At 48.2% G+C, this 18,767-nt stretch overlaps 1 protein-coding gene across 2 annotated transcripts in view; it reads left to right on the forward strand.

The window, feature by feature from the left end:
• PSTK (phosphoseryl-tRNA kinase) overlaps positions 1-18,767 on the forward strand; it is a 60,190-nt gene that overhangs the window by 41,140 nt on the left and 283 nt on the right. For both annotated transcript variants that reach the window (XM_033941000.1, XM_033941001.1), the window contains exons 5-6: positions 16,364-16,439; positions 16,561-16,654. In XM_033941000.1, coding sequence (XP_033796891.1) covers positions 16,364-16,439; positions 16,561-16,654 — 170 coding nt within the window. The remainder of the gene's footprint in view (positions 1-16,363; positions 16,440-16,560; positions 16,655-18,767) is intronic.

The following is an 18,767-nucleotide window of genomic DNA, read 5'->3' on the forward strand; positions in this document are numbered from 1 at the left end:
TACAATGCTGTCTCGTAGTCATTCCAATGAGGTAAACAAAGCAGCCTTTACTTCAGAGGGAAGGAAAGAAGGAAATATGTTTCAGGAGGGATGAGAGAGGGAACATGGATATAAGGATGGAGGAGGAGGAGAGATGTTGGACATGGGAGGAGAAAGAGATCTTGGACCTAGGGAACAAGGGAGAAAAGATGTTGGACACTGGGGTGTATGAGAGGAAGGAAGCGAGATACACAGCAGGTGAAGAGGGGAGAAAGAGGGATATTTTGGATCCTGGAGCAGAAGGGAGTGATGGATAGGAGAGGGCAGGAGGGAAGAGACAGGGAGATGTCAGTTTAGGAGGGCAGAGAGGGTAGGAGCTAAAAGGAATGATAAATTTGTCAGAGGCAGGTGTAGTGAGGGAATAGATAGGCGAGAGGAAAAAAGACATATGGACAGCAGTCACTTGAAGAAGAATTAGCAGACAACAGGACACCAGAAAATAGAAACTGGAACCAACATGATGGAAAAATAAAATGTCCAGGCAACAAAGGTTGAAGAAAAGCATTTTATTTTGACTGTTTTAAAGGGAGGCAATGCAGTTATCATGGGTGACTTCAACCTCCGGCTGCATTAGGGAGACCAAGTTCTTGGATGCTGTAGGCGATTGCTTCCTGGAACAACTTGTCAAGGAAAATACTAGAGAAAATGCAATTCTGGACTTAATTCTAAATAACCTACGAGGTCCGATACAAGATGTAGAAGTAGAAGGGACGCTGGGAAACAGCGATCACAATATGATCCGCTTCAATCTGGATGCAGGGGAGAAACATTGGTCCAAAATGACAGCCATGACACTGAATGTCTGAAAAGGGAATTACGAAGGGATTTTGACTCATGGTAGGGAAGAAGATTAAGAAGAGGATAAGCACTGTACAAATGCTAGAGCAAACTTGGTCTCTTTTTAAAGGACACAGTCACTGAGGCGCAAAATCTATATATACCGCGTTTCAACAAGGGATCCAAGAGGAAAAAGAACAATGAATCGGCGTGGCTCACTGTAGATGTGAAAGAAGCGATCCGAGATGAGAAAACTTCAAGGAATGGAAAGGTCAAAAACGGACAAAAACTGAAACAAGCACAATCAACATCAACACAGGTGCAATAAGGTGGTAAAAGGGGCCAAAAGGGATTACGAGGAAAAAATAGCCAAGGAGGCGAAGAACTTCAAGCCGTTCTTTCGATATATTAAGGGGAAACGACCTGTGAAGGAAGCGGTGAGACAGTTGGATGACCATGGAATAAAGGGAGCGCTAAAGGAAGACATAGCAATCGCTGACAAACTGAACACATTTTTTTGCATCTGTATTTACCGAAAAAGATTTACACAGCATACCGGAACCCATCAGGCTATATGCTGGAAACAAAGACGGAAAGCTGACAGGATTGACGGTCAGTCTAGAGGAGGTGTGTAGACAGATTGATAGGCTTAAGAGTGATAAATCCCCGGGACCAGATGGCATCCATCCAAGGGTCATCAAGGAACTGAAAGGGACTGCTTCAACTAATAGCCAATCTGTCGATCGAATCGGGAAAGATTCTGGAAGACTGGAAGGTGGCGAATGTTACGCTGATCTTCAAGAAAGGTTCAAGGGGAGATCTGGGAAACTAAAGACTGGTGAGTCTGACTTCGGTACCGGGAAAGATGGTAAAGTTGATGATAAAGGACCGCATTATTGATCACCTTGATGGACACGGGCTGATGAGGACCAGTCAGCACAGTTTTAGCAAAGTCAGATCATGTTTGATGAACTTGTTGCACTTCTTTGAGGGAATAAACACACAGATAGACAAGGGCGACCTGGTAGACATTGTGCATCTGGATTTTCAGAAGGTGTATGACAAGATTCCTCATGAACGACTACTTTGGAAAATTGCGAGCCATGGAATCGAGGGTGAAATACTCACGTGGATTAAAAACTGTCTGGAGCATAGGATACAGCAAGTGGGGGTAAATGGACAATATTCGGACTGGAAGAGCGTCACCAGTAGGGTACCGCAGGGCTCGGTGCTTGGACCCGTGCTCTTCAACATCTTTATAAACGATCTGGACATTGGTACAACGATTAAATTTGCGGACGATACGAAGTTATAAGAACATAAGAATTGCTGCTGCTGAGTCAGACCAGTGGTCTTTCATGCCCAGCAGTCCGCTCACGCGGCGACCCTCTGGTCAAAGACCAGCACCCTAACCGAGACTAGCCCTACCAGCGCCCGTTCTTGTTCAGCAGGAACTTGTCTAATTTTGTCTTGAATCTCTGGAGGGTGTTTTCCCCTATAACAGCCTCAGAGTAATGAAGATGCAGGGGGATTGCGACGATCTTCAACGTGACATAATCAGGCTCGAGGAATAGGCATCAACATGGCAGATGAGGTTCAACATGGATAAGTGTAAAGTGATGCTTGTGGGTAACAAAAATCTCATGCACGAATACAGGATGTCCGGGATGGTACTTGGAGAGACCTCCCAGGAAAGAGACTTTGGAGTTCTGATCGACAAGTCGATGAAGCCATCCGCACAATGTGCGGCGGTAGCGAAAAGGGCAAACAATGCTAGGAATGATAAAGAAGGGGATCACGAACAGATCGGAGAGGGTTATCATGCTGCTGTACCGGGCCATGGTGTGCCCTCACCTGGAGTACTGTGTCTAGCACTGGTCGCCATACATGAAGAAGGACACGGTACTACTCAAAAGGGTCCAGAGAAGAGCGACTATGATGGTTAAGGGGCTGGAGGAGTTGCCATACAGCGAAAGATTAGAGAAACTGGGCCTCTTCTCCCTCAAACAGAGAAGATTGAGAGGGGACATGATCAAAACATTCAAGGTACTGAAGGGAATAGACTTAGTAGATAAGGGCAGTGAGAACGAGAGAGCCCCCCCCCTAAAATTGAAAGGGAATAGATTCTGTACGAACATAAGGAAGTTCTTCACTCAGAGAGTGGTAGAAAACTGGAACGCTCTGCCGGAGTCTGTCATGGGAAAACACCCTCCAGGGATTCAAGATAAAGTTAGACAAGTTCCTGTGGAACCAGAACGTACGCAGGTAGGGCTAGTCTCAGTTAGGGCGCTGGTCTTTGACCAGTGGGCCACCGCATGAGCGGACTGCTGGGCACGATGGACTCCGGGTCTGACCCAGCAGCGGCAATTCTTATGTTCTTATGTTAGTGTAGCTGCGTTTAAAAAAGTTCCTGGAGGAAAAATCCATAGTCTGCAACTCAGACAACAAAGGTACAAAAAAATATTTCATCTGAATTTATTAATTTGGAATATGCACATCTCTGATATATCGTATTTTGGTTTCTGTTTTTATCCCAGGACAAGCAGGCAGCATATTCTTAATGCATGGGTGACGTCACCGACGGAGCCCCGGTACGGACACTTTTAACTAGAAAGTTCTAGTTGACCGCACCGCGCATGCGCGGGTGCCTTCCTGCTCGATGGAGGAGAGCGTGGTCTCCAATTTCTTCGTTTCCGCGGAGCGAAGAAGACGCATGTGTTTTCAACGGCCGTTGAAAAATCAATTCCTGCCTTCCCGCTCACGTAATTTTTTGTTGTTTTTCTCTTTTTTCCCTTCGGGTTACTTTCCTTTTTATTTTCAATAAAAAAAAAAATTGTCGGATTTTCTTTATTTTTCAGGCCGGCCCCGGCGGGGCCTGTTGCCACCATACAGGCCTCCGACTTTGATTTTGCGGAGGCCGTGTTTCCCTTCATGCCCCCTCAACCGGGCTTTAAGAAGTGCCAGCAGTGTGCACGCCCGATCTCTCTTACCGACCCGCACAATTGGTGCCTGCAGTGCTTGGGTCCAGAGCATCGGGCGGACACCTGCACCCGCTGTGCTACGCTTAAAAAGCGCACCTTAAAAAATAGGCAGATCCAGCAAAATATTCTATTCGGTACCGGTCTGCCATGGAATCTGTCGCGACGTCGACGGCACCGCAAAAGTCGACACCGACTACTTCGACTCCACCGGATCCTTCTTCGGGGTCGCTGGCCCCAGGTAAGCCGGCTAAGAAGCCTTCCACTTCCCTTGAGCGCCCTCCTGCCACGGTTGCGACACCAGCAACCCCGGCACCGCATCGACCCCGCAAACGCTCCGCTCCGATATCGGTGAGTGCCTCGTCATCGGCCTCCTCATCGCCGGAGCGTAGAGCGGCACCTATGGTACCGAAGAAGAAAAAAGCGGTACCGGTGCCTTCCCTGGACGACCGCATCGCGGCCATACTCCAAACACAGTTACAGGAGCAGCTGCAACAACAGCTCCAACAACTGTTGCCGGCGTTGCTGGCACCGCACCTTCCGGTACGGGACCGGTCCGAGCCTCGCACCGTTCCATCGGTGTCGACCCCCCTCGGTACCGCTCAACACTTCCATGCCGGTCCTCTCGGCTGAGCCAAATCTTTCCCACCTACGGTACAGACCCGCTCTGATGCCGATCCTCCTCGGTACCAGGTACGGCACCGGTCTTCCTCACCCGGTACCGCCTCGGTCCGCTCTGGCAAGTCTCTCCAAAACCCGCCATGCCGAGCCCTCCACACCGATGTCCCGCCGTGCGCACCCCGACATCAGGGACCCAGACTTATGGGAAGAATCCCCACACGGTACCGAGGAAGACGCTTCCTCCACGGACGAGGAACCTTCAGTGACTGATATCGTCTCAAAACCTGAACAGTCCTCGTTCACCAAATTCCTTAGGGAGATGTCTGCTGCTCTTTTCATTCCCTTAGAGTCCGACTCTAAAAAGTCACAGGCCTTTCTCGATGCCTTAGACTTTGAGCAACCTCCTAAGGAATTCCTCAAGTTACCCGTACATGACATCCTACGGGAAACTTTTTATAAGAACTGGGAGAACCCCCTCACTGTCCTGGGGGCCCCTCGCAAATTGGATAGCTTGTATCGGGTCATTCCCATCCCAGGGTTTGACAAGCCTCAATTGCCCCATGAATCTCTCCTGGTGGAGTCCACCTTAAAGAAAACTCAGGGCTCCAGTGTCTATGCCTCCACCCCTCCTGGCAGAGAGGGAAAAACTATGGATAAGTTTGGCAAGCGCCTTTTCCAGAATGCAATGCTGGCCAACAGGGCAAATAATTACACCTTTCACTTCTCCTTCTACATGAAGCATCTGGTGCAACAACTCTCCGCCTTAAAAAAATACATCCCTGAAATTAAGGTACCTCTTTTTCAACAACAAATTTCCAATCTGCTCCAACTCCGGAAATTCATGGTGCGCTCCATTTATGACTCATTTGAGCTGACCTTTCGAGCGTCTGCCATGGCTGTTGCCATGCGGCGTCTGGCCTGGTTGAGAGTTTCTGACCTCTACATTAACCACCAAGACCGCCTGGCTAATGCACCTTGTCTTGGTGATGAACTCTTCGGGGAGTCCCTGGACTCAACAACCCAAAAACTCTCGGCTCACGAGACCAGGTGGGACACCCTGGTGAAGCCTAAAAAGAAGACCCCGCCTGCTCGCCCCTACAGACAGCAGTCTTCCTACCAACGCAGGTTCTCGGCCAGACCTCTCATCCCGCCTCAACAGCAGCCTCTCCGACCTCGTCAACAGCATCAAACTCAGGCTCGCTCACAGTCTCACTAACCTGCCAAGCCTCTTCCTCCGTCAAAACCTTCTTAGCCCTTTTGACTTTTTCCTCCAGGGAATAGCCAGTCTCCCACCATCTTTGCCTCTTCCTCAGCCTATCGGAGGTCGCCTCCAAATTTTCCTCAGCCGTTGGGAGGTCATCACATCAGACCAATGGGTCCTCAACATCATTTGCCACGGCTACTCTCTCAACTTCCAGACTCTTCCACCAGACAATTCTCCCGTAGAGTCTGCTTCTCACTCCTCCCAAACCTCCTTCTTCTCAATGCCATCGAAGAGGTGCCTCCGGACCAAAGGGGTCAGGGATTCTACTCCCGCTACTTCCTGGTTCCCAAGAAGACAGGAGACCTCCGTCCCATCCTCGATCTCAGGGACCTCAACAAGTATCTGGTCAAGGAGAAGTTCAGAATGCTCTCCCTTGCCACGCTGTACCCTCTTCTCTCTCAACACGACTCGCTATGTTTCCTGGACCTCAAAGAGGCCTACACTCACATCCCAATCAATCCGACTTCACGTCGCTACCTACGGTTTCAGATACAGCACCGTCACTATCAGTACAAAGTGCTACCCTTTGGCCTCGCATCATCACCCAGGGTGTTCACCAAGTGCCTTATTGTGGTGGCGGCCTTCCTCAGGTCTCACGACTTCCAGGTGTTCCCCTACTTGGACGATTGGTTGGTGAAAGCGCCTACATCTCCGCTTGTGCTACAAGCCACTCATCACACCATCTCGCTCCTCCATCTACTGGGGTTCGAGATCAACTACCCCAAGTCGCACCTACTTCCCACACAGCGACTTCAATTCATTGGAGCAGTTCTCGACACCACTCTGATGAGGGCGTTTCTTCCCGCCGACCGACAACGGACCCTGCTCCATCTCTGTCGTCAGGTGCTCCTTCATCACTCCGTCCCAGCTCGGCAGATGATGGTCCTCCTGGGCCACATGGCCTCGACGGTCCATGTGCTTCCTCTGGCGCGACTCCACCTCAGGACACCTCAATGGACTCTTGCCAACCAATGGTCACAGACCACGGACCTTCTTTCTCATCCCATCTCTGTGACATCGTCTCTTCAGCAATCTCTTCACTGGTGGTTGAACTCCTCAAATCTTTCCAGGGGTCTACTCTTTCATATACCCCCTCACTCCATGATCACAACCACGGATGCCTCCCCCTATGCGTGGGGAGCTCACCTGGGAGATCTACGCACCCAGGGACTCTGGACCCCTCAGGAGCGTCAACATCACATCAATTTCCTGGAACTCAGAGCCATGTTCTATGCTCTCAAGGCCTTCCAGCACCTTCTCTACCCTCAGGTTCTTCTCCTGTGCACGGACAATCAAGTCGCCATGTACTACATAAACAAGCAAGGCGGCACCGGATCCCCCCTCCTCTGTCAGGAGGCCCTCCGAATATGGACCTGGGCCACGACCCACAGTCTCTTTCTCAAGGCTGTATACATCCAGGGCGAACAATTCCCTGGCCGACAATCTCAGCCGCATCCTTTAACCTCACGAGTGGACTCTGGACCCTCCAACACTCCACTCCATCTTTGCTCGCTGGGGCACTCCACAGGTGGACCTCTTTGCAGCTCCTCACAACCATCAGCTGCCCCAGTTCTGTTCCAGACTCTTCTCTCCTCATCATCTGACCCCAGACGCATTCCTGCTCGACTGGACGGATCGGTTCCTCTATGCCTTTCCTCCTCTACCTCTGATGTTGCGGACGTTATCCAAACTCCGCAGGGACAGGGCCACCATGATTCTCATCGCCCCTCGGTGGCCTCGCCAACACTGGTTCTTCCTCCTGCTTCATCTCAGCTCCAGGGAGCCCATTCCTCTTCCTGTGTTTCGTACTCTACTTACGCAGCAGCATCAGTCTCTACTACATCCCAATCTGTCTTCGCTCCACCTGACAGCTTGGTTTCTCTCGGGCTAACCTCTTCAGAGAATCTGTCTCAGCCCGTCCGTCGCATTTTGGATGCATCTAGGAAACCGGCCACCCTCCAATGTTACCATCAGAAGTGGACCAGCTTCTCCTCTTGGTGTCTACTGCGTCATCACGATCCCACCTCATTGGTGGTGGAAACTGTATTGGACTATTTGCTCTCTCTCTCCGACGCTGGCCTCAAGTCTACCTCAATCAGAGTCCACCTCAGTGCCATCACTGCGTTTCATGAGCCTATCCTCGGAAAACCGCTTACGGCTCATCCTTTGGTTTCCCGGTTCATGAGAGGCCTCTTCAATGTCAAACCACCTCTGAAGCCTCCTCCTGTCGTCTGGGACCTGAATGTGGTTTTATCAGCTCTCATGAAACCTCCTTTTGAGCCTCTTGCCACAACTTCGCTCAAACTTCTAACATGGAAGGTGCTTTTCCTCATTGCCATCACCTCTGCCAGGAGGGTTAGTGAGATGCATGCATTGGTTGCCGACCCTCCTTTCACTGTTTTTCACCATGACAAGGTGGTTCTGCGTACCCATCCTAAATTCCTTCCCAAGGTGGTCTCGGACTTCCACCTCAACCAGTCCATTGTGTTGCCTGTCTTTTTCCCTAAGCCCCATTCTCATCCTGGGGAACAGGCGTTGCACACGCTGGACTGTAAGCGTGCCCTTGCATACTACCTTGACCGTACCAGGGCTGACCGCTCCTCACCTCAGCTCTTTCTGTCCTTCAACCCTAACCTTCTAGGTCGCCCTGTCTCTAAACGAACGCTTTCCAACTGGCTTGCTGCCTGCATTACGTTCTGTTATGCTCGGGCCAGTCTCTCACTGGAAGGTGCTGTCACAGCCCACAGGGTCAGAGCTATGGCTGCTTCTGTGGCTTTCCTCCGTTCCACGACCATCGAGGAAATCTGCAAGGCTGCCACTTGGTCCTCAGTTCACACGTTCACTACTCACTACTGTCTGGATGCCTTCTCCAGACGGGATGGACACTTCGGCCAATCTGTGTTACAAAATTTATTTTCCTAATGGCCAACCATCCCTCCTCCCTCTCTGTTAGCTTGGAGGTCACCCATGCGTTAAGAATATGCTGCCTGCTTGTCCTGGGATAAAGCACAGTTACTTACCGTAACAGGTGTTATCCAGGGACAGCAGGCAGATATTCTTAGGACCCGCCCTCCTCCCCGGGTTGACTTCTTAGCTGGCTTATCTTAGCTGGCTTATCTTCCGTCGAGCGGGAAGGCACCCGCGCATGCGCGGTGCGGTCAACTAGAACTTTCTAGTTAAAAGTGTCCGTACCGGGGCTCCGTCAGTGACGTCACCCATGCGTTAAGAATATCTGCCTGCTGTCCCTGGATAACACCTGTTACGGTAAGTAACTGTGCTTTCTAGTATTGCTGTATATGCCGAGTCTAACTTCTTGAGGTTTCCAGTAATGATTTTTGTTTTCATATCCCTAATCCAGATCTGTGGTTTCTTGTTTCATGTTTGTTGAGGGTGTGGGTAACCAGGGTGTGGTATTCTGCTTGTATATACCGGTAGTTTCTGTGTAGAAATCTTGCAGCAATCCCACTGTTCTGTTTTCTCACTAGGACCTGGAGTAATATTTACAGTACATAAGGTTGTTGCTGTTTGAGTTCTAGACGTTAGTGCTGTTATGATATGGAACGGTCTAGGGGTGACATGGTCACGGAAGCCCAAGTTTTTTAGGAGTTGGATTGCGGTGTTTTGCACACCTTGGAGATGGGAGAGTGTTTTTGCGGGAAAGCCCACTAGTAGGGCGTTGCAGTAATCTAAGCGAGATAGTACAAACACATATAGTAGTTGGGCAAAATCGCTTTCTGTAAAATAGCATGGATGCATTTTAGTTGGGGGAGGTAATAGAAGGATGAGGACACAATTTTGATACATGGTCTGAGAGCAATAGGTTTGAGTGATAATCACTCCAAGGCTGCGGACTGTAAGGGTGTCATTTCCCCAGGAAAGAGTTGGGCGGGGATATGCACAGGAGTCCTTATGTATCCAGAGAAGTTCTGTTTTTGACACGTTGAGCTGCAGTTTATTTGCAGTCATCCAGTTTTTTTATTTCTGTTAGGCAGCAGTGAAGTTTTTTTATTTGTGCATCTCGGTGTTGACCTAGGGGAAGGTAGAGCTGTATGTCGTCTGCATATGAGTGTATTTTGATTTGGTATTTTTCTGCGATGTCGAGTACTGGTTTGACATATAGGTTGAAAAGGAGTGGGGCTAATAATGCCCCTTGGAGCACTCCGTAGTCGAGAGGTTTTGATTCCGATAAGGAGGGTTCCAGTAGTACTTTCTAAGACCTTTGGTTTAAGGAGGAGGAGAACCATGCCAGTGCGACATCTTGGATTCCGATGGAGTGTAGCCTGGATAGGAGGAGTGAGTGATTGATAGTATCAAAGGCGGCGCTCAGGTCTAATAGTACTAGCAGTGCGTCTTTTTCCTCATCGAGGATTTTCCAGCAGTCATCTACGACAGGGCAGGATTAACCAATAGGCCAAGTAGGCACATGCCTAGGGTCCAAAATGGTCAGGGGGGCCCGATGAAGGAGGGCATCAACATTGTTTTTTCCAAACGGTGATGGGCCCCTCCATTGATTGGCAATGCGGGTCCCCCCGATCGGCAGCGCGGGCCCCACCCCAATCGGCAACGCAGCCCTCCCCCATCGATGGAAAGTAAGACAAGCAAGCAATGCGGGTAAGAAAGGCAATGGGAACTGTAATTGTGCAAGCGGTGCTGCTTGCCCAAAGCTTCCCTCTGATCTACGATGTCTAGAAGCTCCATTTCTGTGCTGTGGTGCTTCCTGAATCCTGTTTGGAAGTTGGAGGGTGATGTTTGGTTCCATGAAGTCTTGTAGTTGTGTGAGTACTATCTTTTCTAGTATTTTTGAGATAAATGGGAGATTTGAGACTGGTCTGTAGCTGCTTGGATTGTCCGGGTCCATGGTGGATTTTTTTAAGGAGTGGTCTTACTATAGCAGATTTCCAGCTCTGAGGTATTATGCCTAATTGCAGGGACTCATTAATTAGAGATAAAATGGAGTTCAGGAAGGATTCGCTGGTAGCTAGAAGTGTGGTGGATGTTCCTCATATAGCAGGATCTGCATGCTATCTGCATGCTTTTAGCAATGTCCCAGTCGGGACAGTGCTACAAGTGTACTGTCACTTTAAACTTCTTAAGAAGCTTCGAGACTGCACGCACCGTGCATAAGCGTGTGCCTTCCTGTCTGTCAGCTCACGGTTCCTCAGTTTTGTAAGCAAGCTAAGAAGCCAACCAACGGAGGTGTAAGGGATGTGAGAATATCTGCCTGCTGTTCCCGGATAACACCTGTTACAGTAAGTAACTGTGCTTTATCCTTGGACGAGCAGGCAGTATATTCTCACATGTGGGACTCCCTAGCTTACTGCAATGGGATGGAGGGAGAGTTGCCTCTTAGGAAGAAAATAAATTCATAAGAATTACTGTATTTTTAGCTCCCATAAGACGCACCTGACCATAAGACGCACCCTAGATTTAGAGAAAGAAAACAAGAAAAAAAACATTCTGATCCAAATTCTCCCTGCCAGGCTCTGCACCCAACCCCACACTCCTTGCTAGGCTCTGCACTCTGTCCCCCCCCCCCCCCCTGCTAGACTCTGTACCCTGTCCCCCCTCTGGTGGTCTAGTGGTAGGCCGGGACAGGGCAGGCTGGGACAGGGCACAGGACAGACCGGGCAGGGCACAGAGCGGGCCAGGATAGGGCACAGGGCAGGGACAGGGCAGGCAGGCCGGGACCCCCCTAGCCAGGGCCCCCACAATGACAGGCAGGCCCCCCCTTACCTCAATTCTTCCGGCGGTCCAGCGCTGTAGGGCAGGAGCTTTCAGCCTCCTGCCCTTTCCTCTAGCTGACTCCTGAGCGGTAGGGCCCTTCCTCCGGTTGACTCCCTCCTGCCCTTTCCTCCTGCTGACTCCTGCAGGTCAGGACAAGGCAGGAAGCAAAAAGCTCGCACTTGCCTTCTGCACCGCTTTGACTCTGACGCTGCATCAGAGTTAAAGCGGTGCATAAGGCAGGTGTTAGCTTTTTGCTTCTGCCTTGACCCGTGCCGCGGGAGGCAGCTGGAGGAAGGGCCCTGAGGGAAGGGAGTTGAAGAGAGATGTTGCTGCTTCACCAGCTTTTTCCCAGTCCCGATGTGCTACCTTGCGGTCGGCGGGAGTCCTTGTGTTTCAAGCAGCGGCAGTATTTAACCTCTGCACCATCAGAAGTCCTTCTCGCTTTTGTACAGCGCCGCCAGAGCTGAAAACTTTTTTTTGTCTGCTGTAGCAGTTTAATGCTGCCTTCCCCTGCTGGTGCCGAAAACAAGGAGCTGAAGAGAAGTGGAGTGCCGGCGTGGAATGGCACTGAGGGTGAGCTTGTAGACAGCGGTGTCTACATAGAGGGAGTCAGCCGGACCTACAGCGCTGGACCACCGAATGGCAGGTATTCGCTCTATAAGATGCACCCTTATTTCCAACCAATTTTTTGGGGAAAAAAGTATGTCTTATAGAGCGAAAAATATGGTAACATACTGGGACAGAATGAAGGTCCATCAAGCCCAGTATCCTGTTTCCAACAGTGGCTAACCCAGGTCCCAAGTCCCTAGCTAGATCCCAAGTAGTAAAACAGATTTTATGCTGCTTATACTAGGAATAAGCAGCGGATTTCCCCCAGCCATCTCAATAATGGCCTATGAATTTCTCTTTTAGGAAAGTATCCAAACCTTTTTTAAACCCCGCTAAGCCAACTGATTTCACCACATTCTCTGGCAAAGAATTCCAGAGTTTAATTACAAGTTGTGTGAAGAAATATTTTCTCATGTTTGGTTTAAATCTACCACTTTCATTACATGCCCCATAGTCCTAGTATTCTGGGAAAGAGTGAACAAGTGATTCACATCTCCCCTTTCCACTCCACTCATTATTTTATAGACCTCTATCATATCTCCCTCTGAGCCATCTCTTCTCCAAGCTGAAGAGCCCAAGCTACTTTAGCCTTTCCTCATAGGGAAGCCATCCCATCCCTTTGATCATTTTCATCACCCTTCTCTACCTTTTCTAATTCCACTATATTTTTTTAAGATCCGGCACCCAGAACTGTACACAGTATTTGAGGTGTGGCCGTACCATAGAGCGATACAAGGGTATTATAACCTTCTCATCTTTATCTTCCATTCCTGATCATTCCTAACAGTCTATTTGCATTCTTAGCCACTGCCACACATTGAGCTGAGGGTTTCAACGTATCCTCAACAATGACACCCAGATCCTTCTCCTAGGCAATAACTCCTAACACAGAACCCAGAATCACATAGCTATAGTTCGGGTTCCTCTTTCCCACGTGCATCACTTTGCACTTGCTCACATTAAACCTCATCTGCCATTTTGACGCCCAGTCTCACAAGGTCCTCTTGCAATTTTTCACAATCTTCTTGCGATTTAACAACTTTGTGTCATCTGCAAATTTAATGATCTCACTAGTTTAGTTTAGCTTGGTCTTCCTTCCTCCTTTTTTAGTTTGTAATTTTTATTGACTTATACTTTCCAATAAAACTATTTCAAACTTGTGAAACATCCATTAATGTCTGGGAATCTATACTGCAACAATTTTTCGATCAACTCCCAAACCTTCCCCTCCCCCCCTAAATCCCAAAACATAAGTGAATGATGTTGAAAAAAAAAGGATGAGGCAACAGTAAAACTATGCATCAATAATTATTATACAATTACAGCCCAGGATCTGATACTCAAGCAAAACAAAATCACATGTTCAAGCAGGGAGTCTGTACTCTAATAGCCCCCAACCAAAAACCAGAACACCAACCTTCCCTGCAAAATTCAAAAGTGCAATCCAAGAGAAACAAACACCTTGAACAACCAATGACTCAGTCTTAGTGAAGATTCCCCAAAATCAGGACATCTGCAATTGGTTTAAAATAGGACTTCTATGAATAAATGCACCCCATATGGCATCAAGGTGGAAATCTAAGTTCCAGCAACAAAAGCCCATGCCAGAGGGGGCCGAACTCTGTGTCCAGTACTGAAAGATACGTTTCCCCCCACCAAACAAGCCTTACATACCCAAAGTCTAGGCCCAAAACTTGGGTCAGGCCCAACAAAATCCCCGCAGGATTAAAACCCATGAATTGATCCAATATACATTATAGATATCTAACTATGGACCTCTAAAAGGACTAGTTAAGCTCTGGAATGCATTGCCAGAGGTTGTGGTAAGAGCGGATAGCGTGTTTGGACAAGTTCCTGGCGGAAAAGTCCATTTAGTCTGTTATTGAGAGGGACATGGGGGAAGTCACTGCTTGCTCTGGATCGGTACAATGAAATGTTGCTACTCCTTGGGTTTTGGCCAGGTACTAGGGACCTGGATTGGCCACTGTGAGAACAAGCTACTGGGCTTGATGGACCATTGGTCTGATCCAGTAAGGCTATTCTTATGTTCACACCCTGAAAAGGCATGTATAAAGGTCCCCAGCTCCCGCTGACACTTCACAAGATCTCCCTAGCAACGCCTCCCATATGAAAACGTCTATTCTGCGAGGTATAAGCCTGATAGAAAAGTCTGACACTCTTGCAACTCTGCAGAAAGGACAAGAGCGTCATCCACCCCCATATTACAAGAAAAAGCTGCACTCCATTTAGTCGTCAATACAGAAAGATCTCTCTCTATGCGACAGGCCTAGCAATAACTTTTTTTGTGAAGGGCATATCATTGGGCAGTGTATCCAACAACTCTACTATTTGGACTGCCACTGCCAATCTTAGGGATGAAACTGAATAGGCAAACCTATCCCCAACAGTAAAAGCTGGGCCACAAAGGGCCTCCAGACTATTCAACTCAATTCAATTCAATCCATGCAAGACTTACACCCTTAATGGCGAGATCCTAACAAGAACTGAAGCAGAACGAGACTTAGGGGTGATCGTCAGTGAAGACATGAAGACTGCAAATCAAGTGGAGCAAGCTTCCTCCAAAGCAAGGCAAATCATAGGTTGCATACGCAGGAGTTTCGTCAGCCGTAAACCTGAAGTCATTATGCCGTTGTATATATCCATGGTGAGACCGCACCTGGAGTACTGTGTGCAATTCTGGAGGCCGCATTACCGTAAGGATGTGCTGAGACTGGAATCGGTCCAGAGAATGGCCATCCGGATGGTCTTGGGACTCAAGGATCTCCCATACGAGGAGCGGCTAGGGATGTTACAGCTCTACTCACTCGAGGAACGTAGACAGGGGAGATATGATCGAGACATTCAAGTATCTCACGGGCCGCATCGAGGTGGAAGAAGATATCTTCTTTTTCAAGGGTCCCGCAGCAACAAGGGGGCATTCGTGGAAAATCAGGGGTGGGAAACTGCACGGTGACACTAGGAAGTTCTTCTTCACTGAAAGGGTGGTTGATCACTGGAACAGTCTTCCACTTCAGGTCATTGAGGCCAGCAGCGTGCCAGATTTTAAGGCCAAATGGGATAGACATGTGGGATCTATTCGCAGAGTCAGGTAGGGAAGGTCATTGGGGTGGGCAGACTAGATGGGCCGTGGCCCTTATCTGCCGTCTATTTCTATGTTTCTAACTGGCCCTCCAGGTTGGCAAACACAGGGAGGATCACTGAGAATACCAGCTTCACCTCTCTCCCACAGTTACAATGTTGCTTTTGGTGCAGTATCATTATTGATAACTTGCTATCCCCCCTCCCCCAAGTTTGGGAACTGCTGCCCTAAGGTTTTTCTTTTTTTAATCTCGATTCTGATGACTTTCCAGTTGGCCTATAGCTATGTTTCTTGTATGTTGCTGCTGTTCTCTGCTCCCCGGATTGTGAACAGTGGTTCTCAACCAATGTGTCACCAAAATTCAACACACATGAACAGTACTAATTATTCAAAGCAAAACCTTATCACATTTATATAGAGCTAAATGTTAACCGTTTCACATATAGCGGCTACATGTATAAGAGATTTTTGTATGGACCTTCAGAATGCATCAGGCATTTATTATTATTTTATTAGGATTTTATATACCGCCTATCAAGGTTATCTAAGCGGTTTTACAATCAGGTACTCAAGCATTTTCCCTCTCTGTCCCGGTGGGCTCACAATCTATCTAACGTACCTGGGGCTATGGAGGATTAAGTGACTTGCCCAGGGTCACAAGGAGCAGCGCAGGGTTTGAACCCACAATCCCAGGGTGCTGAGGCTGTAGCTTCAACCACTGCGCCACATTTCCTCCTCATTTCATTCTACTGGCTGCTAGTCTTAGTCAGCCCAATCTTTTATTGAAACTTGTTTGTGAAACTCTTTTTAAAAGCTGTTAGCTTCACTGTTTTATTATTTATTCATATTTTTTAGCTTTTTTTAACCATAAAATTGATTATAGCTACTTAGCTTATAGAAGATACTTAATTGTCATCTTCTACACCACCTTTCTCGACATGCATGTTTCAAAAGAAACTTTCTTCAGGGTCGAGGGGAACTGAAAAGACAAGTCAAATGTCATTCACTTGATCTCTTATTCTCAAAAGCTTCTAAAAACAATACAGAGAACACATAGGTCCCAGAGCTGGATCGAGAGTTGATATATCACTAGAAAAATCTTCACACAAGCTCATCGGGGGGGGGGGGGGGGGGGTATCATTTTTGGTAATAATGAATGGTATATAAGTGATTTCATTTTGTTCAGCATATCACAAAAGAAGAAAGGTTGAGAACTACTGCTTTTTAGAGATTTGTGATGTTGTTTTGCAGCCCAGGAGTGAATGATTTATTACAATTGGCCTTGGACGATCCTGTGAAAGAAGTTCAGGACAATGCTGATGAAAAGGTAAAGAGGAAGGGGTTGATGTGTCAGATGACAGAGAGGTATTAGGGATCCTGCTTCATGGCTGTTTTGCTGCGTATTTAACTTAGCGGTAATCCTCACCTTTTCTTGGGCTCACTTCCAGGAAGCTGATCGTTTGATGACTGCAGCCAGCGTTCTTCATCAGGCTGATCAGGCCTTGCGGAAAATTATCTCTGAAACTATGAGGACGGCAAAAGGTACCAGTACCTGGGATATGCGTCTTGTTTTCCTGGTGCTCAGCCCATTCGCTTTATTCAATAGCCCCTCCATTCGCTGCGGTTGCCTGCCTTCCATGCATGTTGACCCCTTTCGTTTTCTTAAGTTATTTGGAATATCTGAATGGAGGGAGGGGTTTTTTATTATTGCACACTTTCACTGAGGGCATAAGGTGCATTGACATTCTACAAAATACATGCTTTTTGCCTACATTGTGAATAGCTATTTTCATGGGTAGAAAGAAGGCCGAAACCAAACAGCAGTAGCTTTAATTGTTCAGACTAGTGCTGCCCGATTCACAATTCGAATCAATTTAAAACAAAAAAAAACATCAGCTTCCCCTCCCCCATCACCCCCTAAAGCAGGAGCGGCAGCACTGCTGCACCTGCTTTAGAGGGCAAGTGAGGAGGGACAGCTGGTTAGTGCTGGCATCTGGCTTCCCCCCCCGGCGTCCGGTCCCCCCCCCGACCTCCCTGCACCGTTTACCTTAAAGAAGCAGCCTGCAGACAAGATCGCGATGCTAGCGATCTTTGCAAACTGCTTCTGAGCTGTTTCTTCCACCGCGATCCTGCCTCTGATGTCAAAGAAGGGGCGGGACCGTGGCAGAGGAAACAGCTCCAAAGCAGTTTGCAAAGATCGCTAACATTGCGATCTTGTCTGCAGGCTGCTTCTTTAAGGTAAACGGTGCAGGGAGGCCAGGGGGGGAAACCGGACGCCACTGGGAACACGCAGGCCTTCATGGGGGGATGCAGTCCCTGGTGTAGAAGTACATGGAGGGAGGGAAGGGGAGTTCAAAGAGACGTGCATATGCCGGACTTTGGGGGAGAAGAAATAATGGGTCTAAAAATAGAGAGGGAGAGAGATGACGGGTAATGGGATTTAGGGAGTGAAGGAACAGAAAGGGAGAGAAGTTAGACACAGAGGAACACAGAGAGAGGGGTGACATGATCAAGACATTCAAGTATCTCACGGGCCGCATCGAGGTGGAAGAAGATATCTTCTTTTTCAAGGGTCCCGCGGCAACAAGGGGGCATCTGTGGAAAATCAGGGGCGGGAAACTGCACGGGGACACCAGGAAATTCTTTTTCACTGAAAGGGTGGTTGATCGTTGGAATAGTCTTTCACTTCAGGTTATTGAGGCCAGCAGCGTGCCTGATTTTAAGGCCAAATGGATAGACATGTGGGATCTATTCACAGAGAAAGGTAGGGGAGGGTCATTGGAGTGGGCAGACTAGATGGGCCGTGGCCCTTATCTGCCATCTATTTCTATGTTTCTAGGGGATGGTGTGGAGGGGGGATAGAGATACTGGATAGGAGGGTAGTTGGGAAAAGAAAGGGAGAGATGGTGGACCCTGGGGTAGTGGGGAAGGAGGGAGAGATGCTGGATGAAAGGGTAGTTAAGAAAGGTGGATCTGGGGAGGGAGACGAAAAAAGGAAAGATGCCAGACCTCTTCGGGAGGGAAGGGAAACGGAAGGGGAGGACAGAGATGGCAGATAGATGGTTAGCACGGAGAAAGAAGAAGGAGACCCTGGCAAGCAAGTTATCAGAAGACAACCAGAGCCTGAGAGCAACAAGATTTGAATAATGACCAGACAACAAAAGGTAGAAAAATTAATTTTATTTTCTGTTTTGTGATTACAATATGTCAGATTTGAAACGTGTATCCTGCCAGAGCTGGTGTTAGACCGCAAACGTGAGCTAGGATTTAACAGAGAGAGGAAAAGTCTTTGTTTGTTTATTTTGTTTACACCACAGCGCCAGTGTGGTTAGGAGAAGGCAAAGGGGGTGAAGAGGCTATAAAATAAACCCACCAGGATGTTTGAAAAAAACTCCCAATTGGGCAGGAAAATCAAATCGAATCGAAATTTTTTTTCCTGAATTGAGCAGCACTAATTCAGACTAATATGTGAAAAAAATTTTCCCAAGAAAAAGGGAGCGAGCTAATTTCTGTGGAGAGAATAATCAAAGCTCAATTACCATGTTGCACTTGTACCAGTCCAGGGCATCTGCTTGTTGCTGCTCCTGTGTTAAGTTTCAGCTCGGGATTAACTACATGTTAAAATGCTTCCCTGTGTGTTATAATTGATTAGGTA

Source organism: Geotrypetes seraphini, chromosome 4 (genome assembly GCF_902459505.1).
Source record: "Geotrypetes seraphini chromosome 4, aGeoSer1.1, whole genome shotgun sequence".
Classification (NCBI taxonomy): Eukaryota; Metazoa; Chordata; class Amphibia; order Gymnophiona; family Dermophiidae; genus Geotrypetes; species Geotrypetes seraphini.